At 50.5% G+C, this 15,251-nt stretch overlaps 1 protein-coding gene across 1 annotated transcript in view; it reads left to right on the forward strand.

Moving 5' to 3' along the window:
* Nucleotides 1-6,170, forward strand: part of SRL (sarcalumenin) — a 33,925-nt gene extending 27,755 nt beyond the window's left edge. The window contains exons 4-6 of the mRNA XM_007453479.1: nt 1,783-1,899; nt 2,885-3,118; nt 5,014-6,170. Coding sequence (XP_007453541.1) covers nt 1,783-1,899; nt 2,885-3,118; nt 5,014-5,825 — 1,163 coding nt within the window. The 3' untranslated portion in view covers nt 5,826-6,170. The remainder of the gene's footprint in view (nt 1-1,782; nt 1,900-2,884; nt 3,119-5,013) is intronic.
* The last annotated feature ends 9,081 nt before the right edge of the window (nt 6,171-15,251 follow it).

Genomic DNA, 15,251 nt, shown 5'->3' on the forward strand with positions numbered 1-15,251 from the left:
GGTCCTTGTGAACCCACCACCCTAGATAACATACCCTGCTGATGGAACACGGGGTGTTTGCCATGTTCTGTTTTTAAAGAGTTACAACCACTACTATAAGTGTTATGTATTTCATGGAAGTATATTTGTAGGATACATTTTTTAAAGAAATGCTGGAATTCAGTATTTTGATAGTTGTTGCTCAGTTGCCTTAGGTTGTCTTCTGTGGACCCACAACAACAGGATAGTGTTCTTGTTGCCCCACAGCAAGGGCATTTTTAAGTGTCGCTTGTCTTGGAAACCTGTTAACAATGGCATCTAATTGCCATTTAATGGCTAGTGGTTTGCGCGTCTCTTCCTATGTTAGTTGGCTGTTTCTGTATCATCTCCGTGATGTTCCCAATGGCTCTACAGCGGATGGGGTGTTGTAGGGCCTACATTATTCCTGCTTTACAGAAGGTGGACCGGAGGCCCTGAGAGATGCTGGGCTACTCAGACCACACAGCTGGAGTTAGGAGTGGTAACTTTCTCCTTCCTTTTTCACAACTCCCTTGCAATCTTCTTCGGCAGGCAGCCCAGGGGGATGGTTTCTCTGTGGGGAGAGCATCCCAGTGTCCTGACCTAACTTTCCAGGCTCCCTCCTCTCCCTTCGCCTCTCTCCAGTGCCAGGGCTCCTCTGTGCCCTTGGGCAGCCTCCTGTGTGACCTCCCTGCTGGGTCCCTCACTTGCAGCCTCCTGCGTGTGCCAGTGCCGCCCCCTGCTGCAGAGAGCGGGAACAGCAGCCGGCAAAGCCTGCTGGAGTGGTCTCGCGGGAGAGCTGGAAGGCCCAGTTCTCCTTGGCGTGGCCTGGGCCTGGGGAAAAAGGCTTCTTGTAGGAACTCTGTGGCTGTAACTGAGGACTCCTGCCACCCCCAACCCCCAGCCCGCCAGTCCCTTCCTGTCCCCGAGCCAGGGGTTGACACCCAGCAGTGCGAAGGACTCACTGAGTGTCTTTACCAGTAGGGAGGAAGGGGCATGGCCTGGTACCAATTTCAGGTAATAAATATGTGCTGTCCCCTCACAAGACACCATCTTGGTCTCAGGGCTCAAGGAGGGGCTGTAAGTCAGCAGAAAGAAGCCTCTCACTGCCCCTTCCCTGAGCCCTGGAGAATTCTGCTTTTCCTGCTCAGGGACCCCAACTGGGGAAGCCCAGGCAGGGTGTTCTCCCCAACATGGGACAAGAACCCGAGAATTGCTGAGTCAGCGCTTGGCCTCGGAGATGGGCAAATGTGCCGTGGACTTTGGAGACTAATATTTGAGACCGGCCCTGGAGCCTGGCTTGGGCTGAGCCTGAGGAGGGGTGTCGAGAGGTGCAGTTAAGGGGAGGCAGGCAGGGGACAGGCAGTGCCTGAGTCCAGACCATCCAAGGGTGTATAAGCCTCTTCTGTGTCCTTTGTCTGGTTACCAATCCAGATAGCGGCATTTCAGCCTCTCCCTGCATGGCTGCTCTCTCCTGCCCCTTTTATGAACCGTTCGCCCCCAGATCTGAACCAGGAGGAGTTGACTTCAATTGATCCCTTCCACTCTGAGGCCGGTGTGCTGTGGATCTGTGCATGGCCCAAATGCTGTCTTCCCATGTCCTCTAACTGGGTCATTGCACTAACATAGCATGAGATGTGCCCCTGATGGTGACACGCTCTCTGGTCCAGGGTAGAATCCCACAACTCAAGATGGACTGTCTGGGACGCAGAGTGAAGAACCCTGTCCCTCCGCAGTAAGGAGCTTTGTGAGTTCACCTCCATGTCTCATCCCTGCTGCCCACAGATGGGGAAATCACATCCAAGCCAATGGTGCTGTTCCTGGGACCGTGGAGTGTTGGCAAATCCACCATGATAAACTATCTCCTTGGGCTGGAAAACACTCGCTACCAGCTCTATACAGGTAACAGTGAGACTTTCTTGTGTGATTGTTGGTATTTTAGTGTCATATGTAAAAATCATTTTGAAGAATGAAAGCATTCAGGGGATGTAATGTACAGCACAGGGAATATAGGCAACAACAGTGTAATAACTTTGTGTGGTGACTGATGGTAACTAGACTTATTGTGGAGATAATTTCGTAATGTATGAAACTATTGAATCACTCTGTCATATACCTGAATCTAACATAATATTGTAAGTCAATTACACTTCAATTAAAGAAATAAAATATGACAGATTAAAAAAAGAAAAATTAAAATATTCATACATGTCTTCAATATAATAACGAAGATTACATGCAAGAAACCAGCAGTTACACCCATGTTCACAGAGCATTATTCACAATGGCCAAGAGCTATAAACAACCCAAACGTCCATCAATGGATGATGGATAAAAAAACATGTGTTCCATCCATGCAGTGGAATATTATTCAGCCTTGAAAAGGAATGAATTTCTAATACATGCCACAGCATGGATAAACCTTGAAGACATTATGCTAAGTGAAATAAGCTAGACACAAAAGGACAAATATTGTATGAGTTCACTTATATGAGGTCCCAGAGTAGTCAAATTCATAGAGGCAGAAAGTGCAGGAGAGATTCTAGGGGCAGGGGGTGTGGGAATGGGAGTTAGTGTTTGATGGGGACAGAGTTTCAGTTTGTCAAGATGAAAATATTCTGGAGATGGATGGTGGTGATGGTTGCACAACAAGGTGAATGTTCTTAATCCCACTGAACTGTATACTTAAAAATGGTTAAAATGGTACATTTTATGTTATGTATATTTTATCACAATTAAAATAAAAGAAGCCACTAGGTTAGCAAACATAGTATCCAATGCCTGTGGCAAACCCTCCATGAAACATCTTGCTTGTCCATGTTCTTGGTGGTGGATTGCTTCCCCAGAGATGACTGTGTCCCCTTTAACCCCATGCCTGTGTGTGCAGGTGCCGAGCCCACCACCTCCGAGTTCACGGTCCTCATGCATGGGCCCAAGTTGAAGACCATCGAGGGTATCGTCATGGCTGCTGACAGTGCCCGGTCATTCTCGCCCCTTGAGAAGTTTGGCCAGAATTTCCTGGAGAAGCTGATCGGCATTGAGGTTCCCCACAAACTTCTGGAGCGGGTCACGTTTGTGGATACCCCAGGCATCATCGAGAACCGCAAGCAACAAGAGAGAGGTAATTTAACAATCATTTCTGAACAGCATGAACGCTGTCTTAGAAAACTGTTAATATTTTAGACAGTGGATGGTAGGCAGACGTGGGAGAGGCTAGTGTTGTCCAAGACCAGGGGATGCATTCTTTGCTTCCAGCCCCTTCTTGTTGTCACTGTGGTGCCTCTTAGGTGTGGGGTACCTCATCCTTTTCCCTTCCCAAGGACTGATCAGGTTTGGAGGCCATCAGCATTTTCCCAAGGGGAAGCCTGGTCTTCTCTGTCAGGAGCTCCTTGAGGTCTGTACTGGGGCTGAGCTGTCTTTGGGAGGCCCATGGTGTCCGGGTGATCAAGAGCCTGGACTCATTGGATCCCAGTCCACATGTACTTGACCTCTGGCTAACTTGGATCTGGGTTAAACCTGACTTTCAACTCTTCCTAGTCCCAGTATCTGCTTTACCAGGCCTGCTTCAATAGAAGCCTGTCTCAGACTTTCCAAAGCTCTGCTTGCCTTCAGGTGGCAGGGGAGTGCCACTTAGTGTCACTACGATGCAGGGCCGTCTGCAGAGATGAGTCATAACGGGGCATTTGTAGGAATATATGACCAGATGGTGGATCTCAGTTTATGGTTATATCTCTCATTTTGGTTATAACCAGAACCCTGTTTTATGGCTAGTAATAATATTATCACTAATAATTATAATAATAAATTAATCTTTATTGCACTCCTATAATGCATAGGATAATTTTATGCATTACTGATTGATCATTGTAGAAACATTTCAAGACAGGTATTCCTAGTCCTCTCATTTTGGAAATAAATTAAAGGAATTAGAATGTATCGAGCTGGCTGTGTGACAGGCTGGCAGTTTTAGTTTGGTGCTTTCCTAAATTTATAGCAACATCGTAATCTTTATATCATCTTAGGTGTTATTGTTCTTCTTGTCATTTTGCAGCTAAAATGCTAAGGCTTAGAAGCATTTAATATTCAGCTGGCCAGTGGCAGAGCCCAAGTTCTAGTCCAGGTCTTGATGGCAGGTCCATGTTTCTTTCCCCTAAGTAAGGCACCTTCTCTTTTATTCCTTCCAATTCCCTGACATTTTTCCTTCAACATCTTTGCCACTGCCCAGATCTTTGCAGACAGTGGGAAAATCTCCATTTGGAAAAAGTGTTTTGCTTTCCTGGAGCCTTGGATTCCATTGTGGATTAAAACAAGGATCAGGCCGTTCTTTTTTTTTCCCGGCCTTGCCATGCGGCTTGTGGGATCTTATTTCCCCATCCAGGGATTGAACCCTCAGCCTCAGCAGTGAAAGCACGGAGTACTAACCACTGGACTGCCAGGGAATTCCCCAGGCCATCCTTTTTTTTTATAAAAATAAACTTATTTATTTATTTATTTTTGGCTGTGTTGGGTCTTCATTGCTGCCAGCAGGCTTTCTCCAATTGCAGTGAGTGGGGGCTACTCTTCCTTGTGGTGCACTGGCTTCTCATTGCGGTGGCTTCTTTTTGTTGCGGAGCACAGGCTCTAGGCACATAGGCTTCAGTAGTTGTGGCACGCGGGCTCAGTGGTTGTGGCTCACGGGCTCTAGAGCACAGGCTCAGTAGTTGTGGCGCACAGGCTTTGTTGCTCCGTGGCATGTGGTATCTTCCTAGACCAGGGCTCAAACCTGTGTCCTCTGCATTGGCAGGCAGATTCTTATCCACTGCGTCACCAGGGAAGTCCCCCCACCAGGCCATTCTTGATTGAGGATTGACAAGGGACAGGAGATATGTAATTAATTCCTTAAAGGTCTTTAGAAACCCAGAAACTCCCTGATGCCATTACTCCCCTCGAGCCACGGAGTGGTCTGGTTCTGGAAAGAGGGGCGAGGGGCTTGAGGTGGCGCCTGCCCAGCCTGACTTCTCGCTCCCTCTCCCCAAGGTTACCCGTTCAACGACGTGTGCCAGTGGTTCATCGACAGAGCGGACCTCATCTTTGTTGTCTTTGACCCAACCAAGCTGGACGTGGGTCTGGAGCTGGAGATGCTCTTCCGCCAGCTGAAGGGGCGCGAGTCCCAAATAAGGATCATCCTGAACAAAGCTGACAACCTGGCCATGCAGATGCTCATGAGGGTCTATGGGGCCCTCTTCTGGAGCCTGGCCCCACTCATCAACGTCACGGAGCCCCCAAGGGTGTACGTCAGCTCCTTCTGGCCATATGACTACAAGCCCGACACCCACTGGGACCTGTTTCTCAGGGAAGAGATCTCCCTCCTGGAAGACCTGAATCAGGTGATTGAGAACAGGCTGGAGAACAAGATTGCCTTCATCCGCCAGCATGCCATCCGGGTCCGCATTCACGCCCTCCTGGTCGACCGCTACCTGCAGACGTACAAGGACAAAATGACCTTCTTCAGTGATGGGGAACTGGTCTTTAAGGACATCGTGGAAGACCCTGATAAATTCTACATCTTCAAGACCATCCTGGCAAAGACCAACGTCAGCAAATTTGACCTTCCCAACCGCGAGGCCTATAAGGACTTCTTTGGCATCAACCCTATCTCCAGTTTCAAGCTCCTGTCCCAGCAGTGTTCCTACATGGGAGGTTGCTTTCTGGATAAGATTGAGCGGGCCATCACCCAGGAGCTCCCCAGCCTCCTGGGAAGCCTTGGGCTGGGGAAGAATCCAGGTGCTCTCAACTGTGACAAAACAGGGTGTGGTGAAACCCCAAAGAATCGCTATAGGAAACCCTAGGTTGTTGTGTCACCATTCTTGGGCTCCTGTTGGTGAATGAGCTTGTGTCCTAACTGTCTGAGAAGTCCTGGTTTATTAACCCTTTGAGCCACACTGGCAGGAACCGTTACGCGTTGGAGATTTGGGAGTTAATTGAGGCCAGTTCGTGGGGTAAGGGGTGGGTCGAGGCGGGAGAGTGGAAACTGTGAATTGTGGCATGCTTGTCTTGTTGCTTCAATTAGGGGCCTGACTGAGGCACGTCAGGCCACACCTGCTTTTCCTGGATCCCCTCTTGGAGGGACAGAGAGCAGCTAAAATTCTAGTGTAAACTGGATTAACGAGCATCACATGAGCTAAAAGCAGCTGAAATTCACGCCCAAATGACTCCCCCCCCCCCCCCCCCGCCCCGTAAGCTGGGAAACTAGAGGAGATTTGAGTTCTGTAGGGCTGTCTGCTCTGTCCACGTGGCTGCCTTCCACACAGTCTTCTGTTTGTCCCCAGCCCTCGGCTGCCTCTTGAGCTTGGGTTGGCTTCAACAGGAGACAGTCTCTCAGGGTCTGAATCAACCTGGGTGTTGAGACTACCCCCAGGCCTCTCCCCTCTCCCCAAGGGGTCCGGAACGATTCAGGATACCAGAATGCTAAGAGAGAACAAGAGTTCCCGGCTAGAAGGATCTGCCTCCCCCAGGCCATTTCTCTGGCATTGTTTTCTAAGCCAGCCAGGAAGCTCAGTCCCTTCCTTAGCCCCAAGAGGAGGGTGACTGTTCCATGCATTCAGGTAATTTACTTGTTGGAAGTGACTTCAGTGAAAGTCCCGGCAGGGCTCAGAGGGTTAATTGGTTTGCAGTGTGTCTTTGTCTATTGCATGTCTTGGAAAACTCAGACCCCAAAGGCTTTGGGTTTCAGAGGGGACAGTGGAGAGCTTCTTGCTGTTGCCACAGCTTCTCTGTGGAGACACTTGGCAGAAGATTCGTTCCTTCCTGGTTTTCATCACATGGGTTTTCTTTTCCCTTCTTCTCCATTCCCTGATGCGCTGACACTCGAAACTCGGAGCAATTTCCCAGGAGTCAGAACCAGCACCAGCCACTTGGTGCTGGTGGCAACCTAGGCCTGACCTTCAGTTTCCCACCTGAACTTGATGCCGATTCCCACCGAGCGCACATGGTAGGGGAGCCTGGCCTTCAAATACCGATGAGTGTGAATGTGTGTGTATTACGTTGTCCAAGAGAGATTAGGGAGATAACAGATGCCTGAGGGCACAGAGGAGGAGCTAGCTATGAGAGTCTTGCCTGCCTGGCGGAGGGCAATGGGGATGGGGGACGGAAGGAAGAGCCTGGAGGGGACAAGCCTCTTGATGGGAAGTGGGTGGGTGAAGAGTCTAAGTCCAGGAGACCCGGGCAGGCCCGGCTGCCCCGAGGGCCTCCTCCTGCCGAGTGACAACTGAGTCGGCCCCTCCTGGGAGTGACCTGTCTTGGGGGACTTCACCAGGAGCACCCACCAGCACCAGGGGGTCACCAGGACCCGAAGGACAGTGAAGACGAAGCAGAGGGAGAGGCGCCCTGAGGATTAGGCAGTGGAGGCAAATTGGCAAATTGGTGATCAGATTAGGCCCACATGGAGAACTGCAATCCCGGAATTCCTGTTTCTCAGGATGATTAGCACTCCAGCGAGTGCTGCATCAGAGGCTGCCTCTTTTGGCTTTTTGGAGGACCCGGGACCTCCCACAAGAAGACCAGAGGCCCCAGCGCCACCAGGACGTTGTCTCTAAGGACAGAGCCAACCAGAGAAGCAAAGTCTGCCAGGGGCATCCAAGGAGCCTGGTGACCGGCACCTGGGGAGCTGCTTCCTTCTCATTAAAGAACAGCCCTGGCTTCACCTCCCATCCTTTGCACTCTCAAGGGGCTACCCTCCCACTTTGCTCCTTAATGCCCCTTCCTGCCCTCGGCTACTCTTGGCATATCTGTTTTTCCCAGTGAAGAAGGGGAAGAAAAAGTGGAGAACTGGGCATTGTCATAGCTGCTGAGGTCACCACTGCTTTGGGGGAAGCAGCTGAAATGAGACGAACACATTCATACAATATTTATATTTTCTGGGGGGGGTCAACATCATCAGCGATCTTTCCCCCCTTTTCTTTTCTCCATCCAGCTAACTTTTCTTACTCCTTCTGTTCCTCTGTTCACCCCTTGACTTCCCTTCTTTCTAACTTCCCACAGGCTTGTCAGCCAGCTGGGGCTTTAAGTGCTGTTTTGTGCCCCGCTCTGTGGAGGTGGATTTCGAGCAGAATTCTGACTTTTTGGGTGAGGGTGGGGGGTAGTGGGGAACTGGGGGGATTCGGAATCCAGAGATTCCCCCAGGAGGAGTATCTATGAACGTTTGTGCCTGAACAGTTGCTGTTTCTCGCCGAAGCAGAACCTTTCCAGTGCTCTTTCCATTCTGAGTTCATCAGGGAGAAAGTCTCAATAATAAAGTTCCAATCTCTCTTTAATGCCTCGTGCTTTCTTGTTGCCTCCAACCAGTGTAATCTCTTTTTATTCCTTTTATCTAGTGGAGTGTACTGATTTTTATTGACTTTAAGTTTTTTAAAGAACAGTTTTAGATTCACGGCAAAATTGAGAGGAAGGCAGAGATTTCCTACATACCCCCTCCCCACACAGCCTCCCCCAATATCAACGCCCCACCAGACGGTACATTTGTTACAACTGACGAACCTACATTGACACGTCATAGTGACCCCGAGTCCAGAGTTGACATTAGGGTCCCTCTTGGTGTTGTACCTTCTATGGGTTTGGACAAATGTACAATATGTGTCCATCTCTGTAGCATCGTACGGAGTAGTTTCCCTGCCCTAGAAATCCTCTGTGCTCCACCTATTTGTTCCTCCCGTCGCCTCTCACCCCGTGTACTAATTTCGATTTTTTTAAAATTTAATTTAATTTTTTGCTACGTTGGGTCTTCATTACTGCGCGTGTGCTTTCTCTAGTTGTGGTGAGTGGGGGCTACTCTTTGTTGCGGTGCGCGGGCTTCTTACTGCGGTGGCTTCTCTTGCAGTGGAGCACGGGCTCTAGCACACAGGCTTCAGTAGTTGCGGCACGTGGGCCCTAGAGCACACCAGGTTCAGTGGTTGTGCTGCGCGGGCTTAGTTGCTCCGCGGCATGTGGGATCTTCCCAGACCAGGGCTCGAACCCGTGTCACCTGTGTTGGCAGGCGGATTCTTAACCACTGAGCCACCAGGGAAGTCCCCTGTGTACTAATTTCTACGTTTCTTGGGGATAGACTGAAAATGTATGAGTTGCCCACCCTTGATTGGGACGCCCTCCCAGCATCTTCCGGAACTCCCTCCTGCTTCTAGCCTCCTGGTGTCAAAGGTGACTCGTTCCTTCAGCAGGCTCTGAAACTAAGGCTGTTGTACAATTGGAAACTTGAAGTAATACTCTCTCCTCATCACCTTGAATTTGTCATTTTCCCTGGCCTCTGTAGCAGTAGCCCATTAATAGGAGTTATTGAAGCTTCTGTCCCACAGAGCTGGCCCAGGCGGTCACAGCATTTGGTCCATGCCCTCAACCATGTGGCTGCCCACCTGGCACCTGAGGCTCAGGTGGAGATGCTAGAGGTCAGGCCTGAACGTAAGGATGGTGCCTCCCCTTGGCTTCTGCAGAGAGTGGTGCCCCCACAGCGTGTCACACTCCTGCTGGTACCCGCCTTCACGGAAACCCAAGCCGGTCCTTGCCTCCCCGGGTCTGTGCCCTTCCCGCTACACCTTACTGTCCTGGCGTGAGCATGTTCCCAAAAGGAAAAGAACTGGGCCCTGGGGTGTTGGTGGGAGGTTGGGGATAGGCAAAAGGGGAGTGTGAGAGCTAACCCACGCCAGCACTGATGGGCTCACACCGGAGAGGATGCTGGACTCAGTGAATTCAGCGCGAGGCCATCTGCTCTGGCTTCTCCTGAGGTGGGGGCTGATCTTAAGGCAATGCCCTCCTCCCCTTGGCCTCCTTCCGATTAGGGGGCCCACATTCCACAGACTGATCAGCTGAGCAAGCTGCTCTAACTAAGGCTGCTGCTGCCACCCACCCCACAAAGTCACTGGCCCTGCCCATAACTGCAACCATCGTTTTCCCACGAATGGAAGAACATGGAGCTTTTCCCAGGAAAAGGCAAAGTAGGTGAGGTCTGTTCCGAAGATAAATAAAACACGTCAGACCCTGCTGACATGTTCAAAATTGTGCTGTTTCACAAGCCTCATCCTACTACATTTATGTTAAGTCTGTCGTTAGGATGATAGAGAAACAGAAGGGCAAAATGCAGAAAGCAAAATCAAAGACCATTCTAAATGTAGCCTGATGATATGAGGGATGTTGTGGATGGAGAGTCTACAGCTATGTGTATGTGTCCCCTGAAGATCTGGGGGTTACAGGGGGATCTATAAGGAGGATGCAAACGCATGCGTGTAAAGTCTGTGTGTGGGTGTGTGTCGGGCAGCAGATGCAGATGCCGAGAGGGTGTGCATTGTGTGTTGTGTAGAGAAGGTCCATGGGCAATGGGGACGTCTGAGGTGGGGAGGTGGGTGTGGCTGTGAAGTAGCTATGAACAGTATGTGGATTTCAGATCTTGGGAGCATGTGTGCAGGCAGATGTGTGTAGGGGGTGCCCAACCCAGGGTGGAGACCCAGGGAGATTTCACCCGAGGAGGACATCCCAATGGTCCCTGGGCTTTTCATGTGTCCCCCAAAGTCTGAGCCTTCAGGCAACATTACAAGCCAATTCCACTTTCTGTGACATTTGGCTCAAGCTTTTCCCAATCCAGGGAAACTTGAATTTTTCCTTAGAAGACCATAAAGGCAATAAAAAAGAAGCATGAGACAGACAAAAAAATGAGAGTAGAGCAATGCAGCAAAGGTAGATTCAACAGGTTCTGAGGTATCCCCTGCGCCAACCTCTTATCCAAAGCATACAAAAATGACATGCATAAATGAGCATATTCTGTGTGTGCTTGCACTTTGGAACCTGTTCTCTGTTTTCCCATAAAGTCAGTGGGGAAGGGAAACAACTTCTAGAGCACTCCTTTATGCCAGGAACTGGTCTATAGACCTATAGTCATTACCACTCTTATACCTTAAGATAATGCAGTAATTCTAACAGCTGTGTGCCAGGCCACACTGAGTGCTTTATGTACTTTATTTCTTTTCTTTCTTTTTTTTTGGCCAGCTGCTTGGCTTGCGGGATCTTAGTTCCCCAACCCAGGCCACAGCAGTGACAGCGCCGAGTTCTAACCACTGGACTGCCACGGAACTCCCTGCCTTATTTCATTTAATCCTCAAAATAACCCCACAGGGAAGGAGCCGTCCAGCACAGACACGAGCACAGGCTCTGGAGTCAGAGTGCTTGGGATTCGTCTTGGGCTCCACCACTTACTAGCTGGGCAGCCCTAGGCAAATGACTTAACTTCTCTGTGCTTCAGTTTCCTCACCCACAAAATGGAGTTATTAATAGTCCCTCTCTCATGGGGCTGTTGAGGGGATTAAATGACTTAATAATGCAACATGCTTGAAAGAGTACAGAGCCCACAGAAAGCATTCAGTAGTCATTACTATTATTAATCATACTTTACTTATGAGGAGACTGATGGTCAGAGCGGTTGGGATGATGGCCTGTGTATTTGGGAGGGCCAGAATTCTATCTGAAGTCTGACTTACCCTACAGGTCATGTTAGGTTACTTGCCCAGGGTCACATTTGGTGACACTGTTCTTTCTGATCCCTTTCCCTCCTCTTTACAAACTGGCAAAAACTGAGCATTGTCTGATTTTTTTTAATGTTCGGTCAGCACCTTGAAGCTTGTTAATAACAACAACAACAAAAAAATTATCATTTAAAAGTAATTTTCATTAAAAAGATTATTGAGGATTATTTCCTGAGCAACAACAAAAAAATATTAAAAGAAAAAACCAAACCCTTAATTCCATTTCAATTTGATCTCTACCATGATCATCTTGTAAAGTAGATGGGGCAGGTATATTTTTTATCCTTAAATCCAAATCCAGCATGGGGAAACTGCATATCCGGAGAAGTTAAGTCCAAGTTCACTCTGTTAAAACATGACAAACCAAACTAAAAGGCCAATTTTCTGTCCATCCCATTATTCTTTCTACTATATTCTATCACATTGACTTGTGCTAATCTGGAGCATAGGCCAAGTTATGATAGTACATTTTTTTGACACGCTAAAAAGAGTGATTTTGTCTTTGTGAAGAGTGCAAAAAGTATGTTTGTTCTACTTCCATTTTCTCCAGACTTCTGGATTTTTTTCCACCGCAACTTCAAAAGCCTAGGAATTCTTACATATTTATTCAGGCATAGTCTCTGCCCTGGGGAGCTAACAATCCAGTTAGGGATACAGTCATGGAACCCGAGTGACCAGGGAAGTCCTCTGGGACGAAGCGACCACATTTTCTAAATCATACATGGGGATACATGGTCTGGCAGAGGATTTTTTTCTCATTTGCAAATGTAATTATTTGAAAAGTCTGACCAATACATATAGACTGTGTAATTTACTTAAGCATTTAATAGATTTCCTTTGTTGAGAATTCGTCTCCTGAGAATACTGAGACAGCCAGGGGGTTTGGGAAGGGAGTGGAACGCTAGTTACACTTTTTTTTTTTTTTCATGGTACGCTGGCCTCTCACTGTTGTGGTCTCTCCCGTTGCGGAGCACAGGCTCCGGATGCGCAGGCTCAGCGGCCATGGCTCACTGGCCCAGCTGCTCCGCGGCATGTGGGATCCTCCCGGACCGGGGCACGAACCCGTGTCCCCTGCATCGGCAGGCGGACTCTCAACCACTGCACCACCAGGGAAGCCCCTAGCTACACTTTGAGGGATGGTTGGGTTTGGAAGGTCAGAGGCCAGGGGGGTGAATTCTGGGGGAACATCAAGGGCCCAAACCCACAAAAAGGAAGACATCTGTGTGGCCAGTGAGGAATCAAGGTGAGATGAGGTGAATTAGGGAAAACTAGCACTTAAATGGAAGCCCAAGGAACCTGGGTTCGAGGCCACTCCATTTCTGAACAGAGAGGGCCAAAAGAAGCAGGGAAGTCTCTGCAGGCAGCAGCACCGGGGCTGACTGGAGAGGTGAGAGCTTAGCACCAAGGAGCCTGTTTCAGCTACTCAGATAGTGTCCCACGGGCAATGCTCCTCTGACAGTGATCCATGGCCTGATGGGTGGGGGGTACCAGGTTTCTGTCTTCCCTCGACGCTGATCCACTTCTAGGATCTGGGAACTAGGAGCTGGAGCCTGGTAAGGAGGCAGCGGGAAGGAGCCCACCCCAACATTCTGACCCTACTTAGGAGCCCCTGTTGGGCCCTGGGCCCCTACCAGCCCCGGGGCAGAAGCAAATCTGTGTTCCTTCTCTGGACCCCGTGACGTTTCGGTCACTCCAGCCCAGGTGACCAGGGCCAGCAGACAAGAGGACGCGCAGGCCTGTGTGACCCGGGCCAGACGAGGACATGGGTGCTCCTGGCCCGCGGCCTCTGGTCTCAGATCATCCAGCGAGACGGGCTCCTGAGGGGGTCGGGGGCGGCTTCCTGCGCGGTGACGGGTCTCCCCGACCAGCGACCAACGCGTTTGGGGGCCTCGGGCGCTGTGGTTCGAATCCTCACCGCGGCCCGGTCCAGTCCGAGGTCAACGCCGCGGCCGCAGGGCCTCAACCTTCGTCGGTGCACGACCCCCACCCCCGCCTTCCAGGGGAAACCGAGGCCCAGAGCAGGGCAGGACCAGGGTCGTGAGGGTGGGGGAATCCGGTTCTCGGAGCCGGAACTTGGCCTCGCCCCTCAAGCCCGGCTCTTGACTCGCAAATTGTTATCCCCGAGAGGCTCCTCACCGCGACCCTGCGGAGGTACTGCCCCCGGCCACGGAGCCCGGTTCTGGCTGAACCTCGCTCCGGCTGAGCCTCGCTCGCGGGAGCGCATCCTGCGCACGCGCCTCCGCTCGTGCCCGCGGTCGGGCCCCGCCTCCTCCAGGGCTGCGAGCTCCCGACAAAGCTCCCGGGATCACGCATGCGCAGGCGCTCGGCGGCGCTTCCCGGGAACGCGGGCTCGGCTGAGCCGGGGCGGGGTGGGCAGGGGGGTCCACTCCCCGCGGGGCGCAGGAGCTTCGCTCTGTCGGCCTTTACTGCCTTTTGAGCGGAGGCTTGGGCCTGGCTGCGGTGCAGGCTCGTCCACCCAGCCGTCTCTGCGCGGTCCGACCGCTGGAAGCCCGGGGGGGCTCAGAAGTTTTCTTTTGGGGTCGGGAAAGGCCTTGAACTTGCTCAGAGTTATGGGGTGAAGCCACAGATTTCTGGAGGCATTTGGGGGACGTGAAGAACGTCAAAGGCAAATTGGTGCTGGCAGTTACTATGTTGTGGTTTTCACCTGCGGTCAAACCTCAGGTAAAACAGGAACTGATAATTTTAGGAGGTTATTCCACTTCCCTTCCCCCGCCAGAAATTCAGAGAAGCTGGTAAAACTAGAATCCACATTGCCCTCTCTTCCTGTCCTTTAGGACAGAAACCCAGCCTTATCTTGCTCACTTTCTTCTATTTCTGGGTGACCGCAGGTGGGAAAGCACTTAGGGCAAATGAAACTTCAGATTAGGGGGCCATGGAGGGTGATATTATTAGAACCTCTTTCTTGTGGCTCCTGGGTTTTCCTGAGTCACTAATTTCAGGAGCTAAAAAGGACTTCAGAGATTCTATAATATCTCATCAAGTGGTCATTAGCCTTTACTTGATGCATGCCCAGCGACAGGGATCTCTATCCAGGGTCTTCAGACAGCATGCTGGTTTAGGTCCCTCTGCCCCCGATGCCCCTTCTTTTGCAGCCCTGTAGGCATCAAGTGTTTACTGGCTTCTGTGCTTGGACCCCTGTGCACACTAGAAATTGGGAAGGGACCTCTGTGGCTAAACCAGGGTTGGCCAGCTGCTTACTGAAAGTAAAGGGAATTTATTTTAATTCCCTGAGTTTTCTTTGCTGTTGCTTTGGAGCGGAGATCATCTGGGTATCTGGTATCCTGGTGGCCTGAGAGGAAAAGGAAAGTCCTTGGAAAGGGGTTAGGTGATTCCTGGGGAAAGAATGTGTTGGTGTGTGGCTTAGCTGCCTCACCTGCCCTCTGCCCAAGGCAGCTCTACTTCCTTATATGCATCCCTTTCCTGGGTTTAACTTCACAGGATGCCCAGTGGTGGCGGGGAACTGTAGGACAAAAGAGCTATTCTTTTTACAAATGAGGAAGCTGAGGCCTAGGGAAGGAGAAACTGGCTTAGGGTCACAGAGCCAGTGAGGAGGAGAGATGGGACTCAAATCCAGGTCTCCTGATCCCCAGGCCTTTTCCCACCCTCCTTCACCCTGTATGTCAGGGGCCAGTAGGAAACAGACAGCATATTTTAATTGCATAATTTGAGGCAGAGTGTAGGGAAACAACTATG

This window comes from Lipotes vexillifer, unplaced genomic scaffold (assembly GCF_000442215.2).
Source record: "Lipotes vexillifer unplaced genomic scaffold, Lipotes_vexillifer_v1.1 scaffold914, whole genome shotgun sequence".
In the NCBI taxonomy this organism is placed as follows: domain Eukaryota; kingdom Metazoa; phylum Chordata; class Mammalia; order Artiodactyla; family Lipotidae; genus Lipotes; species Lipotes vexillifer.